This window comes from Monodon monoceros, unplaced genomic scaffold (assembly GCF_005190385.1).
Source record: "Monodon monoceros isolate NGI ecotype Baffin Bay Population unplaced genomic scaffold, NGI_Narwhal_1 Super_Scaffold_18, whole genome shotgun sequence".
NCBI lineage: Eukaryota > Metazoa > Chordata > Mammalia > Artiodactyla > Monodontidae > Monodon > Monodon monoceros.
In genome coordinates this window covers 179,040,332-179,065,920 of record NW_021703774.1, presented here as the reverse complement: position 1 = coordinate 179,065,920, position 25,589 = coordinate 179,040,332, and the positions used below count along the sequence as shown (strand labels likewise).

Below are 25,589 nucleotides of genomic sequence, written 5' to 3'. Positions count from 1 at the left end.
TCCTAGGTTACAGCTCTGCAGCGGTAGAGTCCTAGGTTACAGCTCTGTAGCGGTAGAGTCCTAGGTTACAGCTCTGCGTGGTAGAGTCCTAGGCGATTTTTTTAAAACTGCATAATTAGTATTAGCAGCAGCAGCATTGCCTGTTCTCTACATGACTTAAAAACAAACAAAACCATTTTGCGGCTTGGAAACCTTTGCCTCCAGAGTCTGTGCCAGGGGAAAGTTTCGGTCTCATTTAAGAGAGGGCACTGACGCCATACGTGTCTTTGAAAGCAGCGCCCATCTGCAGTTAAAAGCAAAAAGTCCCAGAGACAGGTTAAGGGAAAATTTACGTGGTGAGAGGGAAAATTTAGGGCTTCGGTGGGCTCCGCGGTGGTACGGTGGCCACTGAGCTCTTTCAGCAGGACTGCGGGAAGCGTCCCAAATGTCCTTTCCTCTCGGTTGGTCACTTGGCATTCGTCCAGTAGACATACTTCCCTTCCTTGTTCATCCATGCTCAGGCACATCTCAGAGGACGCTCGAGAAAATCACAGTCTCGTATAAGCTCGGATTTCTGAAATCCAGATTTCTTTTCCTTCATCCACGTTGCTAAGCCTTGGGATTCTGGAATCGTTTTTAAGGCGCTGAGGAAAAGTCCGGTTGGAGGAAGCTGCGTTGGCAGCGGAGTACCAGCCGGTCTGTTAACTCCCAAAGTGCAGCTGTTGAGTAGACCGTGTCTCTTCTTTGAATGAGACCCCAGAAACGAGCAGACAGGCAGCCTCTCCTTCTGGCCATCTCTGGAGCTCAGGGTTCCATTCCTGCTAGAGAAAGGGAGGAGGTTGGTCTCTCCCTTCCTGTCTTTCTTCCCCTCCCCTCCAAACACTCCAGGGGTTAATGATTAATGCCACTTACTGCAAGTTTCTCTAAGGAACTGCTCCAATGTCATGGCCCGGGGGTGCGCTTGGCTGGGCCAGGGAGCTGGGCGTTGGAATTAGCAGGAAGCAGAGTGACCTTTGTGGTCCCGAGCATGGCCCACCTTTGTGAGACAGCACTGTGTGCCCGTGAGTTGTTCCAAAGGCTATCTCCACAGAAGGACAATTCTGCAAGACGGCCCTACGCATGCTCTCCTCTAGACTTTGGTTTTAATTAGGCCATGGAGAAAAGAATGGCTGAGCTCTGGGTAGCAGAGGGGTGGTCTCACTTTACTTAAAATAATTGTTGAAAAGACCTGTGAATCTTAGATAATGCACAAGAAGGCAGAGAGAGAAATCTGCCTAACCCAAGGAGTGCGCCCGGTGGTGGGGTTTCGTTTGTATGATGACATGTCTTTCTTCCAAAAGGTTTTAAAAACCTTGATTCCTGTCCCCCTTCCAACGCCCGATCTTAAATAACCTGGGTCTACATTTTCCTAATAATTTATCAGACGTTTGTGGGCTAATTGCTTTCGGCACATAATAGTCCCACATCAAATATTTGACTCTCCGTACCCTTTGCTGTCAAGATCACTCCTTCACCTCTCAACAGTCCCCCCCCGCACCCCCCTCCCGCACCCAGTTAACTCTGAATCACACAGAAAGAGAATGTAAAAATGTTCCTGACTAAGATAATTATCATAAAAAATCTTTTATCCCAGCCCCAGCTAAATGCAGCGGCCCCTTATCACGGCAGGAATTTGGAGTGTGCTCTTGAGGGCTTTTGAGCCTCCACTCTGGTAGATTAGCATGTAGATGCCACATAATTGTGTCCCCCTGGGTTCCCTGAAGCCATTAGGCACTGATGTATTTTTCTGTTACATTCCTGCTTTGCCTTGAAAAGTTGCTGATAGAACTTCAGATAGACGTGAGGCTGAGACTTGACAAACAAAACATCAGGCCGCCGTGGCCTTGGTTTACTTTGGTTTGGGTAGAAGATAGAGCCTCAGCCCCGGTCTACAGCCTCCCCAGATTTAGATGAAGAGACTTCAGTTCTGAATCACAATTCTGCGTGCTCTTGTTGGGGGCAGGGGCTCTGCCAGGACAACGTCCAGGTATCATGGAAGAAATGGGGGTGGGGGCTGCTTTGCCAGTTCACTGGGGGAAACAGCCCCAGTCCTGCAGACCTGGGACTGGCAATGCTCTTTCAAAGCTGCCCCTTTGTAAAGAAATTCAGTTCCCATTTACCTACAAGTGATTCAGAGCAGAGGGAAGCCACTTTCAGAATCATTAGTTCCAGGGACTTATTTTGTTTTTACTCTTTCAATGGAGAGGGGAAAGATTTCTCTTTCAGGAGAACTTCTTGCCCTTGGGAGAAAATTAAGAAAATCATTTCCTTTCAAATATGCCTTTCTTTTGAGAAAGGCTCAAATTTATTAACTTTTCCCCCCTCTCCAAAAAAGATCAAGAGGCTGCATTGTATTGGGTATAAAGCATGAGATAGGCATAATATAATATAATATAGCAATACAACACAATAAACATAATGTAACCAGAGTGTAACATACTCTAGTATTTCTTTAAAATGGAGTTGCTTATGCTGGGAAAGTGAAAACCACGTGGACTGGGCACATCCTTCTTGCCCCGTCCAGCTTGCCCTGGGTGTGTATTCAGTGTCAACTTTACCTGCGTGGAAGTCGTTGGGACACCTGTCCACACCATGGCACAGGTGAGCGAGACTTGGACGTGTCCTGTCCTCGGCTCTGTCCTTGGACAGGAGCAAACTCGGGCTGGTGATGGGATGAGGGCAATGGAGGAGAGGGTGCCCTCCACGGCTGGTTCCACTGCCTCCGGGACGCCCTCAAATGCCTTCAGAGTGAGAAACAGGCTGAATTTTCATTGTAAATCCAAAGTCCAGATCCAAACTGGAAACATAAGTTGGTCAGTGCTATGGATGGGTGGGGCTATGGATGGGTGGGGCTATGGATGGGTGGGGCTATGAACGGGTGGGGCTGGCCCTTCTTCTTGTCTTTGTTTGCAAATTTCAACTTTGGTGACTCTTCTTAGGTGGGTCCAGAAAGAGTAAGATACAAACGGGCATTTCTAACTTCATCTTGATGCTGGTGGGAGGGGGCCCCCCTCAGCCTCATTCCGGCCCAGGAAGTCCGAACAAGCCCATGAGAGCAGTTTTGCGGGGTCTATGCATCCGGTTCTGTTCTAAAATGGTGCTCTTGGTACTCAGACCCAGTGGAAAGGAATCCATGTTCCTAAGGACAGGGAAGGCCTGCAGGGGCGGGTGGATGACAGTGCGTGCCCACACGCACGCCACATGGGGTGCCTTTCTTATACCCTCAGCGGGAAGCTGGGACTCAACCGCCTGCCCCAGGCACCCAGCAGAGCGACGGCTCCGCGAACACAGCTCTGCCACCTCCCCTCTGGGTGCCCCGGGGGGAGCCAGGCAGCCTCCCCCGGCCTCCTCCATTTACCGGCGACAAAGCATGCGGACTGCATGCGGAGCTCGGGGGAGGGGACACCATAGAAAGGTCCCGGGGTGGAGCCTGCCACGTGGAGGGTCCCCGCCTCCACGTCACAGCGGCCATTTCCCTGAAAGCAGCGTTCAGGCTCCCTGCTGTTTTAGAGGCAGCGTCTTGCAGACTTGCCAGGTGACTAGTTTGTGATGTGCGTCCTCCTTGCCCACCGGCCCCCTCCCGGGATTGTGTTTGGGGCTCCACCCCAGCACCCGAGGACCGGCCCAGGGCCTCAGTGGGCCTCGTTTTAGAATCTTTTCTGACTTAGCCCACCGTCTCCTATTCCTTCTGCCCAGTGGGGCTGCCCGCTGGTGGGGACGCCGGGGTCCTGCTGGCCTTGTGTTCGCAAACGCTGGCTCGGGGATCACTGGCGCGGCCGCCCTCCGTCCTGGGCTTCTGTGGTTGATGAGGACCGGCTGGCCCTCTTGCCTCCTTCCAGTCTGTTCTGTGGCTCAGCACGTGTCAGGGGCAGGTCCAGGGACGGCCTTTCTGGGATACTGGGTGGGGGCAGAGCCTTCTAAGCCCCGAGTTCAGCTCAGGTTCCCGCGCCCAGAGCAGGGCTGGGGGTTGTAACTGGGCTCCCCAGACTCTGAGCACGAGCTGGCTTTTCCCCTCCTTGTTCAAGCACTTTCTTGACCACAGCCTCCTGCCGGGGAGCAGGCCAGGACGCTGGGACTCGGCTGTGTCTGACCAGCGCTGGGCCCGCCTGGCCTGCCCCCCCCCACACGTGTCCCCCGGGCTCCTCTCCTCCCCGCAGCTCTCCCCTGTCACCCAGGGAAGGCGACAGCTGCCTCTGTGTGTGTCCAAGGGCTTCATCCAAGGCCCGGGGGTATCTCAGAGATGGATCCCACAGGAGTGTCCCCCTTGGGCATGGGGGACTCTGGGTGCCCACCAGTGGGGGCACCGGGTGTGGCCAGACGCCGGGAGCAGTACCTTTGCCCTCAGGCTCAGGGAAGCTTCCAGTCTCGAGGAGTCCTCCCATACCCCCGCCCTCCCCCCAGCCCACAGGCCCAGGTTGCAGAGCTGCCCCCTGTCTTGAGACGTGGATGGTGGCCCTTCTGCCACGAGGAGGGGGCACCACCCCTTCTGCCTGCCCCCATCTCCCCCACCTCCCTGGCTTCTGCACCCCTTAGGGTCAGGCCCTTTTAGTCAGCATCCAGCCCAAGGTTAAGGCTTTGCTCACTGCCAGGCCCAGAGGTCCTTGTTCACGTGTGTGCACACACACACACACACACACTCGTGCAAAAATGCACACATACCCACCCAGGTTCACACAAACACACTCATGCACACAAGTACAATCACATAACATTCACACACAAACCCATGCACACATTCACACACACATTTACAGACACGCAAAGGCACACAAGTGCATATTCACACACAAATGTGCACGCACTCACATATACACATGCACACCAACACACTTAACACGTGGTCAATCATGCAAACGTGTGTGCGCACATAACACACGTGCGTGCACAGAGACATATCCATTCACGTGTGCCAAGTAATCACACGCAGGAACACACAAACGTGCGCAAATGCAGGTGTGCCCACTCAGGCACACTTGCATGCACCTGCGCGCAAGTGTGCAGATATGCGGACACGCACGTTTTTCACACCTGTGGCGGCGACAGAAACACATGCACACGTGCACAGGAATACATGACACCAGCGCAAACACGAGTGCCGATGCACAAAAATGCCTGCACGTCCATGCGAAGGTGTCCTGATAAGGAGGCAGACGTGCTCAGATAGTCACCCACGTGCACACCCGTGCACACACACAGCTGCACACCCGTGCACAAGGAGCGCACACGCGTTCACACAGCCACTCACCAGCACACTTTTTCGATTCATCTGTGCTGGAGCTTTTCGTGCAGGTTCTCTGTTCAGACCTGCGGGGAACACGAGGTGGTCCTCGGCGGGGAGGGGGACCCCAGCTCCAGGGAAAAGCTGTGTTGGGGCAGCCACGGGCTGGGGATGGGCCCAGAGGTCCTTCCCTGGGGACTCACACTCTGAGCTGTTTGGCTTGGCAGGGTCCTCAGGATGCTGCCTCGTAAACTTCATAATAGCCGCCTCCCTTTTATTTGTTTGACCTTGACGACAATCGTTTATGATACGCATTGGAGCCGTGCCGTCTCTCTTCTGATTCATAACACAAAGCGCTTGGCCAGCCTTCCTTCTCTGCTCCCGAGGCGCGGGGAGGGGCCCAGCGCTTCTCGGTGTTTCTTGTGGGGCAGACGCAGGTCCCTGCCGCCTCCGTGTCCCCCACCCCCCGCCCCGCCCCGGGGCAGCCTCTCCCAGGTCCAGCAGGAGGGCGGGGAGGATGTGGGAGAGGGCACAGCCGGTGAGGGAGGCACCCCCTGCAGCCCCGGGCCTGGGGCGGGCCTGGGGCAGGTCCAGGGCCGCCCGTCCACCGCCCACCCTCTCTCCCTCGCAGAGGACCCCACGTTCCGCTGCGACGCGTGTGACGAACTCTTCCCATCCAAGCTGGACCTGCGGCGCCACAAGAAGTACGCGTGCAGCTCGGTGGGGGCCGTGCTCTACGAGGGCCTGGCCGACGAGCTCAAGCCCGAGGGCCTGGGCGGCGGGGGCAGCGACGGGCAGGCCCACGAGTGCAAGGACTGCGAGCGGATGTTCCCCACCAAGTACAGGTGCTGCCCCGCCCCGCCCAGCCCCGCCCCGGCCCTGCCCCGCCCCTCCCAGCCCTGCCCCCAGGAGCCAGTCAAGGACGGCAGGGTCGGCAGGCCCTGGGGGCACAGAGGAAGCCCTGAGCAGGGCAGAGGTCACCCCTGACCCCTCAGGCCTGCCCAGGCTGACAGGCCCAAAGCTCCAAGGACAGGTGGAGACATACCTCAGGGGTAGGTACCCTGGCCAGCTCACCTGCCCCTGGGGACAGAGCAGGCCCGCCAGCTGGTGGTTGGAGGCCACCGGTGGTCACTGTTCTGACCATAAAGGCCAGGCCCCGGGTCAGAGCCCCCCCTCTACGAAGGAGCCGCAAGTCACCAGGTCGAGCCACCCACCACTGGCCCCACCATCCTGGGGTCAAGGCCGAGTTGTGGAGACAGACAGGGGTGAGGCCCCAGGGCCACTTCCGTGGTGAGGTCCAGGACCAGGCTGCGGGATGCCGCCCAGGGGCTTCCTGGAGCGCCTGGCCCTCGGACACACTTCTCAGACAGTGGGCAGGAGTAGGAAAGGGCCCCCGGGGTCCCCTCACCCCCACCCCAGGCTCCAGCCTCTGCTTCCCCTGGGGCCCCCCACCTGTCCCGGAGACTTCACAGACGTGGGCACAGATGCCAGGCCAGCTGTGTGATGGCCGGACATGGCCTCCCTAGCCCCTGGGAGCAGGGCCCCGGGGACGCATGTGGGGAGAAGCAGGCCGGGCAGTCCCAGTGTTCCAGGGACCAGTGAAGACCTTCCCAATGTGCGCCCCTCCTCTGCCTCTGAGAATATCCTCCAGGGCAGCCCTGCAAAGTCGGAGTAAAACCCCATCAGGTCACTAACTGGCTGTGGGATTGCGGAGAATTGGATGCCAGTCCTGTCACAGCCCCCTGGGGACGGGAAATCCTCCACCCTGAACGGATGACTGAGAAAATAAGAGTTTGGGCAAATCCCGACTGAGGCCCTTGGCGGTAAGCGCCGCTCAAGAGGGTCCGTGTTTTCTTTACATAAACACATAAATCACAATTAACAACAGGGGAAAAGCTACAATCTGCCGGGTGCTCGAGAACCAGGCGTTTCTGATCTAAATGGATGGCTGGGCCCCGTAATTAACGGGCCATGATGTATTGCTGCCTTGTTCATGAAGATTAACGGTCATACCTGGGACAGGAGGAGAAGCAGGACGTCCCCCGAGAGGAGGGGGCTCCAAGCTGCTGGTTCGTCCAAGTGCAGCAGCCCCTGCCCAGCAGCTGTGCCCGCCCCGCCTATCACATCTCCTTTGGAGAACGCCGGCCCTCACTCCCCACTGACCTCCATGGTGTGTGCATGGCGGGCAGCCTCTCAGTCTGGCTTGGCCGGCGAGCAACCCCAGATCACTCAGAGGGGTGGCCTTGGGTCTCCTGGGCCTCGTCCCCACTCTGGGGCTCGTGGCAGTGTTGGAAGTCTCCAGACCCCGTTTTTCTTAGGCCCAGGGTTAGCGTCAAGGCGAAAGTTGTTTTGAGCTGGGACCCCGCCTGCCGCTGGGTGCCTCGGGGGTGGTCTTGGGTGAGGGCCCGAGCTCTGTCCACGCACTGGCTTGCCCCCCCATTCCACGTGGGAAGGCCGTGCCTTCCTGTCCATCCCCTTTTGCCCTGCCCAGGGGGGAGATAGACAGACCGGCTGCCAGACCTCACTCTGCCCCCTGAGCAGGAGACAGTGGCAGGGGCTCCAAGGGGCCGCCGGGAGCAGGCCGTGCCGGGCAGCGGGCAGGTGGGGGACCCGCAGTGACCCCCGTCCGCTGTGCGCAGCCTGGAGCAGCACCTGATCGTCCACACAGAGGAGCGAGAGTACAAGTGTGACCAGTGTCCCAAGGCCTTCAACTGGAAGTCCAACCTCATCCGTCACCAGATGTCCCACGACAGTGGCAAGCGCTTCGAATGTGAGAACTGTGTGAAGGTAACGCAGTCGCCCGGCCCCGCCCCCACTGCCGAGATGCAGGTGACGTGACGGGCCCCCGAGTCGTTCGGGGAAGAGTGGAAGTGGGCTGGGTAGCACAGCAGGGGAGGGCCCGGGGCCAGACCTGGGTCCTCTCAGGGTTCCTGCCAACGTGGCGGGACAGGCTGTCAGGGGTCAAAGTACTGGAGCTTAAGAACGCTTCTGAGGTCCTGTCTCAAGCATCTTCAGGGTGACAGTTTTCTCGAGAATTATCGTTGAAGAAACACAGTCAAGGGAGGCCTGACGGCTCACTGAAAGCCATGCAGGGGGTCACCACTGCAGCAGAGACCCAACGGGCCAGGCTCAGTGCAGGGGCAGAGCAGCCAGGGAGACCCCCATCCCGTGGCCAGACCCAGGCCCGCAGGGGGGCAAGAAACAGGTGGGGAGTAACTCGCCGGTGTTTGTGTCCCCAGGTGTTCACGGACCCCAGCAACCTGCAGCGGCACATCCGCTCCCAGCACGTGGGCGCCCGGGCCCACGCCTGCCCCGACTGCGGGAAGACGTTCGCCACGTCCTCGGGCCTCAAGCAGCACAAACACATCCACAGCACCGTCAAACCTTTCATATGTGAGTGGCCCCCTCGCCTGGGCTTCCAGCCCTTGAGGTGGGGGCGTTTGGGGGTCAGGCCGAGGCTTGAAAACCCCAGGCTCTCCCCCCCCCGCGGGACCCCACCTGCCCAGAAAACACTCGTGGCAGCTGCCGACGCCTCTGCCGCGAGAAGCCCAGGCCTGGCTGTGCCCTCCAGTGGCCAGAGGTGGGCAGTGGGTGGTGAGGAAATCCGGGTCCTGCCCACCGCCCCCACTTCCCCTCCTCTTCCCCGCACGTGCCGCCCTGAGCTCCAGCAGGTATATGATGGTCCCACTGCTGCCCCCCAGGTTCTGCTGTTCACCCCCCAGCAGCCTTTGGGGAGCCCGGGCTGTGTGCCTGCCCTGACCCGGGCAGCTGGGGCTAGCTGTAAATAACTGGACCCCTGTCCTCATGGAGCTTTACCTGCCATTGGAGAAGGCAGAGGCTAAGCCGTACAGATCATAACAGCACACGTGACAGGCACATCACGGGGTGGGGGCGGCGGGCGGGAGTGCAGGGTCAGGAGGCTCTCCAGGTGTCCAGGTGGGTGCTGTTCTGTCCACGTGCTGGGAGGTCAGGACGGTCTGTTGGGCGAGAGGCGTCCTAGCAGAGGGCTGGAGGAGGCATGGGGGTGAACCAAGGGGGTGCCTGGGGAGAGGGCTCGCGACAGGGGGCTGTGAGCACAGAGGCCTTGAGGTTGGGGTGCGTTTGGGGAGAGAGGGGTCAGAGGTCACAGGGGTTGGGTCTGGGGCTCTGGTGGGCCACCGCGGGGGTATGACCCCGGTTCTCGGAGTCTGGAAGATACTGAAGGCTCTTCTCTGCCTGGCATTGCGCCAAGTCTCATTTCACACAAGGTTTTGCTCAGTCCACACGAGATTGTGCTGAGCCGTCATTTCACACACATGACCTCACAGCATCCTTCCAAACTCTTACAGAACAGGGGCCACACTATGTCCAACTGAAGGGAACTGACAGAGGAGGAAACACGTGGAAACGTTAAATGACCAGGCCCTCAAGGCTCGGCGGCAGAGCCCGGATTCCAGCTCCAGGGGCCTGGCTCTTGAGCCCAGACTGGGCAGCCTGGGGCCTCTCGGGCTCCAGCATGTCATTGTGTGTGTCAGGGGTGACTCTGGGAGCTGGAAGACTGGGCTCTGGGTGTTTTCACCGACTTGGGGCTTGTGCAGGGCTGGACTCCTGCCCCAGAGAGGCCACGCTGACTGGCTTCTCGGGCCTCTGTTGAATAGCTGAGGCTGAGCCCCCTCCTGCCCACTGCCTCGAGCCCAAGCTTCCAGCTGTCCTGCTAGAGGTGACCGAGCCTGCGGCCTGCCTGGGTCACCTGCTCCCTTGGTCCAGGAAGCAAAGGGAGAGAGCGCTCTGCCTGGTGGCCACCTCACTGGGGCCATCTTCCTCTTACCCACCACCCCTTTCACCTGCAGACCCTGGAAAGAGCATCCGAGTCTCGATGGGAGCAGGGCCTATTCCCTCTGGGAGGGGCCAGGAAGGAGTGAGCTGGGTGGGAGTAGAGGCTGGGGGCCGGGGCTTTGGGCCTGGTGCATATCCTGCTTCCAGGATGAGCGTCCCAGCAAGTCCCTCTGTGGGAGGAAGCGCACATGAGTGCATCTATCATAGGTTTCTAAGCTTTTCCGCAAAGCTTGGAGAGGAAACTTGCACACAGGCTTACAAGTCATTGCTTCTCTGGGCACGCAAATGGGCTTTGTGAAGTCTTGCTGGATTGTAGTCACAGCGTAAGTTCTGGGAACCTCAGCAGTCGGGAAGGGTCCGAGCCCACCATTTCCGCTGCCTGCATGGACTCTGTGTGCAGATGGGGAGGACACGGGGCAGCCTGGATGGGCCCCGCCGGCTATCAGCAGCCCTCCGCCTCTCGTCTGTGCCCCGTGCCCACCTTGGGCCTTGGCTTTTGGCCAAGGGGGCAAAGCGAAAGAGAAAACCCCAAACTTGGCCAGGTGCCACGTATGAGAGGGAGATGCAAATGTTAGACGTTAGCTTAGACGTGGACATCAGCCCGCCTATCTTCTCGACCAGGGCAGAGCATCCTTTGGCCACGGTTAAGGGGGTCACAGGTTTGGAAAAGAAACTGCGAACAAATGAGCAGAGGGTAAATGATACAGCGCTTCTGAGAAAAGATGGGCCACTGGGGGAGCAAGGGCTCACGGCGGCCGGTCACTCGTGCACAGACTTCATCCCCCGCCGGGTGGCCCCTGGGCGCCCACACACGACACACATGATGGGCACCAAAACCTGCCCCAAGTCCCAGCCTCACTGACCACACAGCCCAAGCATAATCTCCCGGTGGGGTGTCTTCCATCGGGAAACTCAAGTGTGAGGGGTCGGGGCGAGGGTGTATCCGTGCACACAGGCAGACAGGCTCCTGTGGGCACTTTTTAGAAAGGACCTTCTTAGGAGTGAGTATGTACATGTGCATGTGTGTGCATGTGTGTGTGTGTGCATCCCTGCACATACCCTACAGGAAAAGAAACTGCTGATCAGAATAAGTACTGGCCAGGGCCCCTCTGCATCCCAGCAGGGCCTGGGGCACCATCCACCAGGCGCTGGTCCCACGTCCAGTTCACTGTGGGCTGCCCAGGCCTTTCCCAGCCCCTGCAGGCAGCCACCTCCCATCACCGGCTCTAAGCCAGCGGTCAGCCATCCCAGGGCCAGGACCTGCCTCTCCAAGGACCTCAGTCTCCCAGAGGCCTCTCTGTAGCCCCAGCATCTCTGCAGGATCCCTTTATCGTGTGAGTGGGTGGGTAGGAAGCAAGGGTCCCAGGCTCCCTGTGCCCAGGCATGGTCACTGGCCCCAGGGGCCCCTCCTGAGAGCTGCCTTGGGTGGGAGCCTGCTCAAGGCCAGTTTCCAAGCTCAGGGTGGCAGCAGCCACTAACGAGGTGCCACAGAGGCCTGCTGTGGGGGGCAGAGGGTGTCACAGAGCCTCTTCGGGGGCCGGGGATACAGCAAGGTATCACTGGTCTGGCCAGGTGCCCTGAGCTGGGGAGCGGCCTTTCTCCCCCTAGGGCTGGCAGAGGCCTGTGGGTATTTATAGACCATCTGTGGCACAGCCTCTCTGCACCAGCCGCCTCCCAAAATGGGCAGATTTCATCAAATGGGGCAGTGCTCTTCTCCGTCAGCCTTGAAAACGTCCCGCCAAGCCAGATGACCAGGAAGGCAGAGCCGTTAATATAAATAGATATTGTGATTAAAGGACAGGATCACCAGAGGGCCAGCGCTCCCAGCTAGAATCGCGTGACATCAGGCAGTGGAGAGTGTGCGGTGAGCAAGAAATGCACGGAAATCATTGTTTCCACTGGGGCTGCATTTAAGAAGCAAATCATCCTGCAGAGGGACACACACACAGCGTGTGCGTGTGCGTGTGCATGCATGTGTGTGCGCGCATGCGTGTGTGCACATGTGTGTGGGCATGCGTGTGTGTACGTGTGTGTGCGCGCGCATGCGTGTGTGCACGCACATGCGTGTGTGTGCATGCATGTGTGTGTGCGTGTGTGTGAGTGTGTGTGTGTGTTCATTCCTCCCTTGCTGGTTAGAAAAACAAGAGCAGAAAGAAAAACTGGCAGTTGGCCGACACTCAGCTCACAGGCCGTTGGGAAAATGGCCGAGACTGGGTCCCCAGGGCCTCTGGGTCCTGTCGTTTGGCCTCGGCCGCCACCACCCTCTCCTGTTAAGAGCAGAGGCCAGCGTCTGGCAACCAGAGCTGGTGCGGCCTCTCCATCCCAGTTTGGAGAGGTTTCGATTTTCTCAAACGTGGAACTAGCCCTCTCCACGTGGCTCCGCTCCCATCTCCACCTTCAGGCCACCCCCAGACGGTGACCTCACACAGCCAGGACCCGTGCTCCCAAAGCCCAGCCTCCAGGACTAGGAACCCCAAGGGCCCGGTCCCTCCTGAGGCCTTCCCGTCCTGGGTGCAGGTCACAGGGCCTGGGACAGAAAGAGGGCAGAAAGCAGAGAGCATTTTAAACTTTACAAAGTGGGAGACCTAGCCCAGGGGTCGGTGTTTCCCTTGCCCCGGCTGGAACAGCGTGGCTGACATGGCAGGGAGGGTGGGGGGGTGTTCTGGGCGGCTGGTGCAGCTGCAGACGTGATGGCGTGCCATGACTTTGTCTGTCTCTGGGAACGATTCTGAAGGCCTTGGCACCACATGGAAAACTCATGGGGGTAGGAGGGCACAAAGAGCGGCAGGGCCCCTTTCTCCAGCGGAGGAGGTCAAGGCAGCTGGAGACCTACCCAGGCTGGCCCAGGATCCCCGGGAAGGCACGGGAGTGTCCTCGCCAATCCGTGCTGGTCACCAGAGGCCAGTCCCAGGTCGGGTGCACGCGCGTCTGTACGTATGCGTGCGCACGCGCGTGCAGGCACACAGGTATGACGTACACACCTGAAGTATGATGTACACACGTGTGTGAACATGCACACTTGTGCATGACACGTGTGTACATAAGCACACGTGCGTCCACGGACACATGTCTGCACATGCATGCACGCATACACATGTGGGCACATATGCAGGTACACACAGTGACACATATGCCCGCGCGCACACGCACACACACACACAGACGCTCACGTGCCTGAGCACACGCTGCTCCCGGTCACCGAGGCCAGAGCGCCCCGGTCCCACCAGCCCCGGGAGCCTGCAGTGCAGGGTTTCCATCATTTTACAGCTGCCGGTCTTCGCTTCTGCTGACGTTTCAGGTGAGGTCTGCCACAAGTCCTACACGCAGTTCTCCAACCTGTGCCGACACAAGCGCATGCACGCCGACTGCCGCACGCAGATCAAGTGCAAGGACTGCGGGCAGATGTTCAGCACTACCTCTTCCCTCAACAAGCACCGGCGCTTCTGCGAGGGCAAGAACCATTACACGCCGGGCGGCATCTTCGCTCCGGGCCTGCCCCTGACCCCCAGCCCCATGATGGACAAGGCCAAGCCGCCCCCCAGCCTCAACCATGCCAGCCTGGGCTTCAACGAGTACTTCCCCTCCAGGCCGCACCCGGGGAGCCTGCCCTTCTCGGCGGCGCCCCCCGCCTTCCCCACGCTCACGCCCGGCTTCCCGGGCGTCTTCCCTCCGTCCCTGTACCCCCGGCCGCCCCTGCTACCTCCCATGCCGCTGCTCAAGAGCCCCCGGAACCACACGCAGGACGCCAAGCTCCCCAGCCCCATGGGCAACCCGGCCCTGCCCCTCGTCTCCGCCATCGGCAGCAGCGGGCAGGGCGCCACGGCGGCCGCGGGGCCCGAGGAGAAGCCGGAGAGCCGCCTGGAGGACGCATACGCCGCCAAGCTCAAGCCCCGGGGCAGCGACCTGTCAGACGGCAGCGACTTCGAGGATATCAACACCACAACCGGGACTGACCTGGACACGACCACGGGCACGGGCTCCGACCTGGACAGCGACGCGGACAGCGATCGCGACAAGACCACGGACAGGGGCAAGGCGGCCGAGGGCAAGCGCGAGCTCGGCGGTGGCGCGGCGGCGCCCGGCGCCCCGGAGAGCGCGGGCGAGGTGCCCGTCTTCTACTCCCAGCACTTCTTCCCGCCGCCCGAGGGGCAGCTGTTGACAGCGTCGGGCGCCGCGGGCGACTCCATCAAGGCCATTGCGTCCATCGCCGAGAAGTACTTCGGGCCCGGCTTCATGGGCGTGCAGGAGAAGAAGCTGGGCGCACTGCCCTACCACTCCGTGTTCCCCTTCCAGTTCCTGCCCAACTTCCCCCACTCCCTGTACCCCTTCACAGACCGCGCCCTCGCGCACAGCCTGCTGGTCAAGGCCGAGCCAAAGTCGCCCCGGGACGCCCTCAAGGCCGGTGGCCCCAGCGCCGAGTCACCCTTCGACCTCACCACCAAACCCAAAGAGGCCAAGGCCGTCCTGCCGGCGCCCAAGGCGCCCCCGGCCCCGGCGTCCGGCGAGGAGCAGCCGCTGGACCTGAGCATCGGCAGCCGCGTGCGCGCCAGCCAGAACGGAGGGAGCCGGGAGCCCCGCAAGAACCACGTGTATGGCGAGCGCAGGCTGGGGGCCGGTGAGGGGCCGCCCAAGGCATGCCCGGCGCAGCTGCCCCAGCAGCCGGCCCTGCACTACGCCAGGCCGTCGCCCTTCTTCATGGACCCCATCTACAGGTATTAACATGCCCCGCCCTCACCCGCTCTCCAGAGGGGCCGCCACCCAGGTGGGCCGCCAGGTGGGCGCGGAGGCGGGAGGGGACGCTCTCGCCTGCCCCCCCAGGCTTCTTCCCTCTGCCTTTGCGGCGTCAGCAGGCACCTCGGCTCTGGGGTGTCCGTGCCACTTGGGGCCCATGCCCGGCTCAGCCCTTTCCTGGGGTGGGCAGCTGGTGGGGTCTTCTGGGCACCCCTGGCTCTCTCTCGCTGACAGACGCTGGGGGACCCCCGCCATCCTCTCTCGAGCCCTTACCTCCCCCCACCCCCCCAGCAGCCTGCCCTCAGACTCCACCCCAGACATCCACCCACTGGAGGCTCCAGCCACCTTCTCTGCACAGACTCTGCCCATGACACTCCTGGCTCTTCCCTCTGCTTCAGCATCCCTGCTTCCCTATGGCTGCTCCACAGCTGGGGCTTCTGGTGGCCCAGGGGAGACCAGAGGACGAGCTGCGGGTTCCCAGCGGGAGGAGGGCGAGGAAGGAAGGAGGAAGCTTTGGAAGGTTTGCCAAAAAGCAGTGTCCCATTCCTCTGGCACCTTCCCAGCGAGGGGCCAATTGAATCCCCCTCCCCGGCTTCTGGGCACGGTTTGGTCAGGCGGGTTTGTTAGGTGAGAGGGGTCTGACCTCCCACCACACGTGTCCTGGGGGTGCTGGGCAGGCTGAGCCCTGAGGAGGGGGCTGTGCCCGTGGACGGGCCTGGGAGGGGGCCTGGAGGGGCAGGCAGGGGCAGGCAGGCAGGCGGGTTGGCTCAGCCCCTGATACAGGCCCACGGCTCTGTGTGGGAGGGGCCCGCGTGCACACACGTAAGCGTGTCCCCACGGGCATTCAGGGAGCATGTGGCCGTCTTGAGGGCTTGCGTGCCTGCTATTCCCCAGGGGCCAGGCAGGGCCTGGGGATGGGTGTGCAGGTGAGGTCACCTCTGCTAAAGGTGCAGTGGAAAGAAATGGTGGCAGAGCTGCTGGCGAGGGCGATGGGCCAGTCTCCTGCTCCGCCCCCTGGCGCCGACTTGGGTCCCCGCCCTCCACGCTCACCCGGGGCGCTGGCCGGCCTGTGTCTGCTGCCGGTCCCGTTTCCTGCCAGGTCCTGCTGGCGTCATCACAGGAAACATGAAAAATGCCCCCCTTGGGTCTCTCTTTAAGAACACGCCATCCACGGATGGTTTGCTGACAGCGGCTCATCGGGTTTCTGGGGTGAACATAGCCATCAAAGGCCCAGGGAGCACCTGCCAGTTAGAATAAGAATCTCCGGGACCCACGGGGAGCCAGGAGACACCTGGGGCTTGAGGGAGGGTGCCCCCCCGGGAGGAGCCGCCCTTGTGCAGAGGAGGGGGGCAGGATTGGAGACCTAGGGAGGGACTCTGCTGTCAGGCCTCCAGAGTTGGAGCCAGCAGGCCTGCAAGAGGCTCTCGGTTAACTATGGCTGCTCAGGCCCTGGCGTCCTTGTCCGCCCCGTCCCAGCTCTCCTCCTGGACCCCAACCCTCCTGTGCCCCTCTCCTCCCACTTCCAGGCCTGGTTTAGGGCCTTGGGCCTTTTTCTGGAAGCTGGGGGAGCAGCCAGTTGGGCCCCGAGGCGGGAACTGGCCACAGGCGCCCCCAACCCGGGTCCTGTCCGAGCTCCTCCGAGACCCGGCGTGTGCTAGGCTCTTGCCTTCAGGATTTAGAGTGCAGTGGCTGGTGGAGGGGCTGCCTGGCCCCAGCTTTATACACAGGCACCAGCAAAATGCCCGAGAGTGGATTAGCTCCAAATTTTCTCCCCACCGCCCCCCAAGCCCCGTCAAGATAAACACTCATGGTGTCGGGAAGACTCACCTCCAAGTGAAGGTGTGGGCGACTGTCACTGCCTGTTAACAGGCTGGCCCAGGGCTAGGGGACAGGGTCCCCTCAGCTCCTGGATGGTTCTGGGGTGACTCCAGCGAAACGCCCCACAGGCCACGCCCCGGCAGTGACTGTGGACGTGTACCCACAACCCTCCCTCCCCCAGGGTGGAGGAACCCTAACACCGCCAGGCTGGCGACCTCCCAGCCTTCCAGCCCCTCTCACCGCCACATGCTGCCGTCTCTGCAAGATGGGCTGGGGACGGTGTGGTGACAAAAGCCACGTGCCTTGGAAGAGCACGTGTCCCCTGGGGTCTGTGGGGTCAGCTGGCGGGGGTCGCTCGGAGCAGCCTGCTGGGCTGTCGCTAGACACAGAAGTCGGGAAAAGGCAGAAGAAGACATTTAACAACCCCCCAACGTGCGGCCCCTTCCTCTCGGGCCACACCACGCCCCCAAGGGGGCCTTGTTGAAAGGCCAACTCAGTCCAGCTTTGAACAGGGCCTCTGCTAAGCCCTGCAAAGCGGGGTGCCCCTCAAGCCAACTTCCCACGTGGAGACCACCTCCTCCCCTTGGAACTGGCTTGGGGTCTCAGTGGGCTCACCTGTGGCCGCCTGCGCTCCCCGGGTGCTCCCACCTCTGGGCCCCTGTCCTTGCGGCCATCCCCGTCCTGCTCCGGTCAAGGCCCCAGCCAGTCCCCTGGGGGCAGAGCTGAGCCTAAGAGGGATGGGAGCGTGGTCCTGGGCAAGCGAGGCGGCGGGTCACCGCAGCTGTGGCTGCCTGTGGGGAGGTGGCAGGCCTCGCCAAATCCCACTTTGTAAATCTCAACGCTCCCCCAGGGGAAACTGAGGGAGGCGTCCTTGGGACACAGTAGAGGAGGGATCAGGGAGAGGACGGGTAGCCACCTCCTCCACTTGTGACTGACAGTTCTCCTGGCATTTGGGGAATGTTCTAGAATTGTCACCTCCAGTAGCTGTCTTGAGGTTTTAGGTAGACCCTGCCTGGCTGCCACGGGGAGGCCCTGCAGCGTCCCCAGGATAGAGACCTACCAGTCACCCATGTGTATCCGCCCCGTCGGGCACAGTGCCCGTGCCATGGGCCGGGAGGGAGAGGGACGTGGGGTGTAGGCAGCAGCCCCCGTGTGCTCCACATTCTGCTTCGGGGGAGCCCTCGCTGGGCTGACAGGCCAGTTGGCAGAGGCTGGCGCACGCGGGCCCTTCAGAAGGTTCCTGGCTCCAGCATCAAGTGTTCATCACGTGCCTGGGTGCCAGCAGCTGGGGGGGGGAGGGGCGGACACTGGGGAGACTCGAAAGGGTCCAGACCTGGGCGTGGTGATGGGGAGCTCATGCTTGGCAGGCGACTGTGAGGCTGGGTCACAGACGTCCCCACAGCGTCAGGTGGGACGTGGCCACAGGGGACATGGAAGCTGGGCCGCCGTGGTGGCCCCCCAGCTCATGACCGACGGGGCACGGGTGGGCGCCCAGAGGGGCGGGGGCCACAGCCCCTCCCCGCCCAGCGCTGGGCCGCTTGGTGGGGTCCGTAACCCTCTGTGTTGCTGTCCAGCAGGGTGGAGAAGCGGAAGGTGACCGACCCGGTGGGAGCCCTTAAGGAGAAGTACCTGCGGCCGTCCCCACTGCTCTTCCACCCCCAGGTAAGGCCCAGCCAGGAGCCCCAAGGTCCGTACGGGCCAAGGTGCACACCCCAGGCGGGTCTCTGCTTCCCGTCCCTGAAGACCACAGGTCCCTTTGAGGCTGGGGAGGATGGGAAGGGCCAGGACAGGTGAGGAAGGAGGGTGGTTCTCTGTGGGGGCACCCTGTGGGTCCTTCAGAGGCAGCCAAGGACCCTGGTCCACAAGGGGCCCCATTGACCTGCAGCTCAGGCTCTAGGAGGGGGAGTGAACTCGCATGGGGCAGTGGGCAGCAGATTGGATGGAGCAAACACAAGAATTTTGAATGTAGGGAGAATAGACACGAGAGAGCCGGGGAGATGTGGACGCCAGCAGTCTCTCCGGTACGAGGGACTTGGGGATCCTTAAGGGAAAAGAGCAGGAGAAGAAGGGCCTGAGTGCATGGGGGGCAGAGGCAGTAGGGAGCAGGACAGCAGCAGAGGGACTGGCGTCAAGGGCAGGGTGTCCCAGGGGGCAGTAGGCAGGGGGACCGCCCTCACCCGGGGATGCAGAGGGTGGAGAGGCCGCCTGTCAAGACTAGAATCAAGGGTCTGGGAAAGAGAACCCCCAAGTCTGGGCAGTGGCCGCAGACCCCACCAAGCCTACAGGCACTCCTGTGTCCCCCTGGCCGCGTCCTCCCAAGGGGTGGGTGCAGAGAGGTGGCAGAAGTGGGGGTAAGCAGCAGGGCCGGCGGAATCCCCCTGATTCCCTGCCCCGGTGCCCACCTGTCCTCACTGCTTGGGACCCAGCGCCCTCCCCAGAGCCACGGGCCTCCCCTGTCCCAGCCGAAGGGGCCGGGGGCTGAGCTGTGGGACAGGCCTGGACCCAGACTCCAGACCCGGGCATTGTTCTCTTGCTCTGAGTTCCCCGCCTGGGACAAACCCCCCGGTTTGTGGAACCTGTGCCCTGCCTGGGTTCACAGCTAAACTTAGAGCCTCCCATTGTCTTGCTGGGGCCTCGGAGTTTGGTTAAGAACTTCCCCTGATTTCCTCAGGACCGGCTGGAAAAAGCCGGCAGGCCAGCCAGGCACATCCTGTGTTTGTGTTTGTGCAGGAGCCGGGCCGGGAATATCTGATCAGGCAGAGCGGGCCAGGCAGGCCGGACCCTCCCAGGCCTGAGGAAGAGGGGCCTGGCGGGGGCCCGGCTGCCCATTGTGCCTGCTGCCCGCTCCCCCCACCTGCCGGCCCTGCTGCCTGCCCGTGGGCCCAGAGCCAGGGGTGGGGGCAGGAGAGAGGACTAGTAAGTCACCTGATCAAATGGGCTGAGGTCAGACCATCGCTCGGACAGGAGAACTTGTGGCCTCTACAAAGTCTAGGGGTCACCACTGCACGAAGACGCCAGGCTGCCTTGGTCAGCTGCCTGGCAAGACCTCGCCAGGGCCTTTCATTGCCGAGGCCCGACGTGCAGGTGCATGGGGTGCAGGGTGAGGCAGTCCTGCCAGCCTCTGGGGTCCTGGGGAGTCCGGGGTGGTGGAGAGTCCCAGAGCCTCCCACGGCTGTGGCTAAAACTGAGGCCCACAAGCAGATAAGCAGCAGTCTGTATGCCCAGGTCCCATCATCCAGGCCGTGGAGGGGCTAAATGAGAGGCTGGACAGCAGCTGAGGGGCAAGGCCGTGTCCATCTGTCCATCAGTGGGGATGGGTGGGGCCACCCATGGCTGGAAGCATCGTGTGCATCTGATGGGGAGCGTGCCTGCCCCACAAGGATGGCGAGGCCCAAAGCCCTGCAACTGGACAGAGCTGGCCAGGGCCCAGGCGGCAGCCCAGGGTCAAGAGAGGCCTCAGCCACTAGGATGGACCCCATTTTCTGTTTGTAAACCCCTTTCTGGTGTTTTATTGTAACCAGTCGGTTGTTCCCCAGCCTAAACCTTGAGGGGCTCAGGGCATAATGAAAGCTCTTCCTTTTCTGCTCTCATCCCTCCCGTGGGGCCTGGCTTGCAGCGGGCACTCTCTGGGGGAGTGCATCCCCCCTCCCCTCTCCTGTCCCCCAGCCCCAGGGCCTCAGGGCAGGTGCAGCCTGGGATTCTGATCAGAACCCTGCACGCCAGCTGGAAATGACCAATGCCAGGAGGAGGTGACTCCCTTCTCCTCCCCAGGCAGCGCCTTGGCATCTCCGAGGAGCAGAGAGGCAGCCCCTCTTGCCTGTGTCACCGTGTCCTGTGCCGTGTCACGTTGGAGTTATCATTACGAACATCTAGTTAGTGGAATCCAACCTTAGGCTGTTGAATTTCCTTTTAGCGCTTTGCCTGCAATTATGGCCTGCTGCCACTAGGTGCTGGTAGTGCCTCAGGCTCACGATTCATGTTTTAACCTGAGATTGATTCAGGTAGCTATCAATTTTTCACCACTCCAAAAAAAAAAAAATTGGATACAGTTCTGTCTTTAACCCAAACTAGCCATCAGGAGTGCTGGCCAGGAGTCGAGCCAGCAGGGCCTTGCTGGCTTGTTTCAAAGTAAAGGGCTGTGTAATTGCAAGTGTCGGCAGCCTGCATCCCCCACTTCTCAACCAGCGCAGGTTGGCTGGGGAAGGTCAGTTGCAGCTCCCCCAGCCTAGACCCTGGACTGTGATGGGGTTCCAGGCAAGGACAAGAGCAGGGCTGGCCGCAGAAAGTGAAAGAACCTGGCCCAGTGGTCAAGAAGAAGGAGGAGACCATGGGTTCCAGTGACGACCTCCTTGTCCTGGGGGCCCGTGACGTGCTCGGTCATCCAGGACCCCCAGATGCCCGTGGGGGCGGGTTCCCGCGCGTCAAAAGAGGGGGCGGCTCGGGGGCGCCCCACAGTCTCTCCTGCCCTCCTGCCAACAGATGTCAGCCATCGAGACCATGACTGAGAAGCTGGAGAGCTTTGCGGCCATGAAGGCGGAATCCGGCAGCTCCTTGCAGCCCCTCCCCCCCCCACCCCTTCAACTTCCGGTCCCCACCCCCGACACTCTCGGACCCCATCCTCAGGAAGGGCAAGGAGCGCTACACGTGCAGGTGAGATGCTGAGAGCCCCTGGGGCGGCCCCGGCAAAGTGGCCACAGGTGCCACGCTGGCCTGTGCGCCTGCACTTCCAGGAGAAAGCTCTCAGTCTCAGCCAGGGTACAGTGTGGTAGCAACAGATGGCCCGTTGTCCCCTTGACATCATTCCCCAGAGATATGCACGTGCCCCCCACCAAGTTGTGCTCCCGTGAGCGCAAGAAAGTGCAACCTTGGCCAGCCGGTGGGAATTCGCAAGGCCGGAGGCTGAGGTGCCGTGGTCAGTGTTTAACCACAGCTCTGGGGCCGGTGGGGAGCCCAGTGCTGGGGAGACATGGTCCGGCCCCAGGTGCACGGGCTTGTGCAGGCCGGTCCTTGCCGGCTCGGCCGAGGCTGGGCTCCGGGGCTGAGAAACTGCTTGGTGGCGGGGGGATTGCGGTGGGGGACGGCCCCGAGCGGGCCAGGGTGGGCCAGTGCCGTCTGCCCAGTGGTGCGAGTCCAGCTTCTCTGTGATGCTCAGCTGGGCCCCGGGGCCGAGGAGAGACTGAAATCCAGGGTGTGCAGCCGGGCCACCTGCCCCCAGGTGTGGGAGAAACAGCACCAGGAAAGCACCTGGGCGCCCGAGTCTCGGCGGTGCATCTGCTTCACGCATCCCTCACCCACCCCTCCACTCCAGGTACTGTGGCAAGATCTTCCCCCGATCAGCAAACCTCACGAGACACCTGAGGACACACACCGGGGAGCAGCCGTACAGGTAGGAGCCCGCCCGGTAGGGGGTGCAGGCTCCTGGCGGACAGGAAGGGCAGCGGGTGGAAGCCAGCATGCTTGCACCAGCTCGCTTCCTGCGCCCCTCCCTCCTGGCCCCTCAGCCATCCTGTGCCCAGGGGCGTTGTAAAGGTTAGGCTACCGGAAGCTTCCCATCTACCGACCCAGAGGGGTGCTCATGAGCAACCCTCCCACCTGCCGCTGGGGTGTCAACTGGCGCAGAGAAGCCAGGCCCAGGGGTGGTCTGGCGGGGGGAGCCTCAGCCTCACCACCACCCAGCCCCACTCCGCTCCCCTCACCACGGCCGGCAGCCATCGCTGACCTAGCCCTGGGCAGGGGACCAGGGCAAGCGCCTAAGGCGCGGTGGGCTGGTCTCAGAGGAAAAGGAGCTCCATGCAAATTCGGGTCCCACCCAAGCGTGGGGCATCCTGAGGGATTCCTTACATCCCCCTGACCGCCCTGGACGGACGCCGCCTCTGACCCCAACCTCGCTCCGCGGTGCCTGGGCTCCTGCCTGCAGAGGTGTGGTCACAAGTGCATGGGGGGGGGCGGGGTGTGAGAGCCAGTGCATTTCATGTTCACAGCTAGTGGAGGCATTACCCCATTTCAAAGACTTGGAGCCCCAGGCTTAGAGACGCCCCTGACCTGCCAGGGGTCCGAGATCATGGCCATGGTAGTTTACCATTCTGGCCTTTCCCCTTGGTCCCTGGGGCATTTGTCGGGCAGGAAAAGAGCTGAGGGTAGTGCCCTGTCTTTTGGGGACCCCACCCAGGGGAACCCTGGGAGTCCCAGGAGATGGTGACCATGAGGCAAATTGGGGAAACGCTGGTCCCAATGCCAGGACGACATTCCGGGCTGTCTGGTGAACAGCAGCCACCGGGAGTAAGGGGTTTGGTGTGGTTTTAAGTTGGCAACATGAGATTCCTGTCCTCTGGCCGCCGCACAGAGCTGGGAGTCACCCACTGGAGATTGGGGGCATGTCCCCATCCCTCGACCGGGCGGCCACACAGGGACCCCTGCAAGTGTCACAGTCCCCGTGCCCTGTCCTGGCCGGGTAAGCGTCAGCTCACGTCATCTGTTCAGTGCCCTCGGCCTGCCCACAACACACACCCCCACCCCGTTCCCCTCAAAAAGTGGCTTACAACTTAACAGAGGCTGGTTTGGCTTGGTTCCCTCCCTGAAAAGGAGCCATGTGTGTTTTCTATAAGGAGAACCAACTTCTGGACAGTGTTGCGTGTAAGAGCCCCTGGGGGGTCGGGGCCGTGTTTATAGAAGGATTTAATTATCATCGATTTCTTTTGCTCTTTCCAATCTGAGAGTTTCGACGTGGGTAACAATGATTGCTTTGAAAGTTTGCGCTGCAAATCCTGACCACGTCTGGTTCAAGGCAGCCTACGATGAGGAGTTTGGGGTGTGGGATGGTGCTTGTGACGTCACTGAGGCTCCTGGGCTCACTGTGAATCAGAACGGCTTGAATTGGAGAAGGAAAATGTGCAGGTCTGTCCACAGAAGCCCGTTGCTGGCCCAGGCCAGGTCTGATGAAAACCGCCCGCCGCCTGCCCGGAGCCCACGTGTGTGTGCTGCGTGTGTGCCCCTCACAAGCAAGAGAAAGACAGAGAAAGACCCCTTAGTGTGACTGATGCGTTTGCTGGAGAGGAGGTCACACCTCTGCCCGGCCCAGCCCGTGTCCTGGCTTAGAGATCTTTGCGTGAAGCTGCGAGGGGCAGGTGTTGACACATTCCTTCAAGCTCCGGCACGGAGGGCTTATTGAGACGTGGGAGGAGAGATATAAAAACTGGATTGGGAATGAGGGGGGCCGCTTCCTTCATCTGTCCTGGCAGCCGCCGTGCTCAGGGGTCCCCCCAGCTGCTGCCCAGGGTGGGGGGCCTCGAGTCACACTCTGGATGTGAGCGCTCGTGGACTGGCCATGGGCTCCGGGCAGGACCTGGGATTCCGGCTTTAAGGATGCTCACCTCCCCATCTGGGTCCCCGTCTCGCTAACTGTGTTAAGTCAAAGCACCCATCAAGGTCCTGTTACCATTTCCGTCGGGGCTACGGGTGGCCCATAGGTGTCCTTTCTTTGCTCATTTTATTGTTAGGGCTGGGTTTCAAAATCTCTTCTTTCTTTCCTTTCCTCGCTTACAAAGACTGGAGGCTTTTCTCCCTGTGATGGCTGGTGTGGCCCCACTGGTCCCGGGGAGGACGCTGCCAGCCCCCCGAGGGCCATTTCACCCTCCCCACGTGGCGCTGGGTCTCTACCACGGCTGGCTTTCCCAGGGCGGCGGCAGATGCGGTCACAGCAAGGTCCCCTCGAGGTCCTTCCTGCCCGCCGCCCTGGCCAGCGCGGGTCTCTGCTCTCCCACTCCTGCTGGAGCGTGATGGTGTGTTATTTTATACAGCACGGCCATAAATTTCACTAGCCACTTGTCAGCTTATTTACAACACAGATCCCAGCTGCTCTGAGAGCCCTGCTCCCTCGCAGCCCTGGGCTCACCAGTCCCCTAAATTTCAAATGTACTTCTCTGGGCCATTTATTTAGATTAGGACCACGAGAGGGCCAGGTTCAGGACTCTGTGACCAAATCGAATGCGTCGCTGCCCTCCCCAGCCCCTCCCAGCCCCGCAGAGGTTGGGGCTGGGAGGTCTCAGGTCTGTGATGAACTCCTCAGCCAATCCTGTTTCGTACTCAGAGTTCCCACTGCTCTGGGACAGTGCACGGCTGCTGGTGGAGCTTGCAGAGGGTCCCTGAATTTCCAAAGATACAGGGAAGGGAGGCTAAATGTGCAGGCACCTGTGTAGACCAAGGCGGGCGCACCACGCAGCCCGTGTGAAGCCTGTTGGACGGGCAGGGGGCGAACGCCCAGACCCGGACTGGGGCCAGCTTGGCCTTGCACTCGCCCTACAGGCGAGCCTGGCACCACTGGGGGTAGAGGGTTTCTGTAACTTTGGGGGTGTGCTGGGGGCAGAGTGGGGGAGCGAGATGGTGCAGGCTGGGATGTAAAAATCCTCCTTTCTGGACCGTTGAGAGGGGAGCGCCAGGTCAGAGGACACCCGAGCATCTCTGCTCAGCCCAGCCAGGGAGAGGGCTCAAGCCCCAGCCCAACTTCTCTGGTACCGCAGGCTGAGAAAGACAAGATAACCACCTTCCCGGTGCTGGCAGCCAGGACGTGGGTCCAAGTCACGGGGCTGTGGGAGGACCAAGGCCCCATGTCCCAGGGACACCCAGGGGCCCGGGGGCAGCTCAGCTGGCCCAACAGGCCAGCCTGGCACCTAGGAGCAGAGGAGGCCGAGGGTGGCTCATGGGGAGCCCAGGGGGTTAGTGTGTAGATCACGGACAGCTCTTAGCCCATCTGCTGTGGAGGGAGCCAGCGTTAGCCTGGCCTCAGGCAGAATTTGGAAGCTTCGGGAACTGAGTAAATGAAGCCCCAGAATCACACCAAGGGAGCCGTAGGGGCTCCCTCTAGCTGGGCCCCTCTCCCCAGGGGTTATCCCTCAGGAGGAGAGGTGGGGGTAACTTGGAGCCTCTCAACCTACCATGACAGAGCTTCATAAAGTTGCCACCCCTTCGAGCAAGGAAAGCTCAGCTCCTGGGC

The 25,589-nt window shown here is 61.1% G+C and overlaps 1 protein-coding gene across 1 annotated transcript in view; it reads left to right on the top strand.

The window, feature by feature from the left end:
• PRDM16 (PR/SET domain 16) overlaps positions 1–25,589 on the top strand; it is a 319,214-nt gene that overhangs the window by 280,323 nt on the left and 13,302 nt on the right. The window contains 8 exon segments of the mRNA XM_029228875.1: positions 5,868–6,081; positions 7,876–8,023; positions 8,476–8,629; positions 13,350–14,763; positions 18,175–18,262; positions 21,080–21,163; positions 21,165–21,250; positions 21,909–21,986. Of these exon segments, the coding sequence (XP_029084708.1) occupies positions 5,868–6,081; positions 7,876–8,023; positions 8,476–8,629; positions 13,350–14,763; positions 18,175–18,262; positions 21,080–21,163; positions 21,165–21,250; positions 21,909–21,986 (2,266 nt within the window).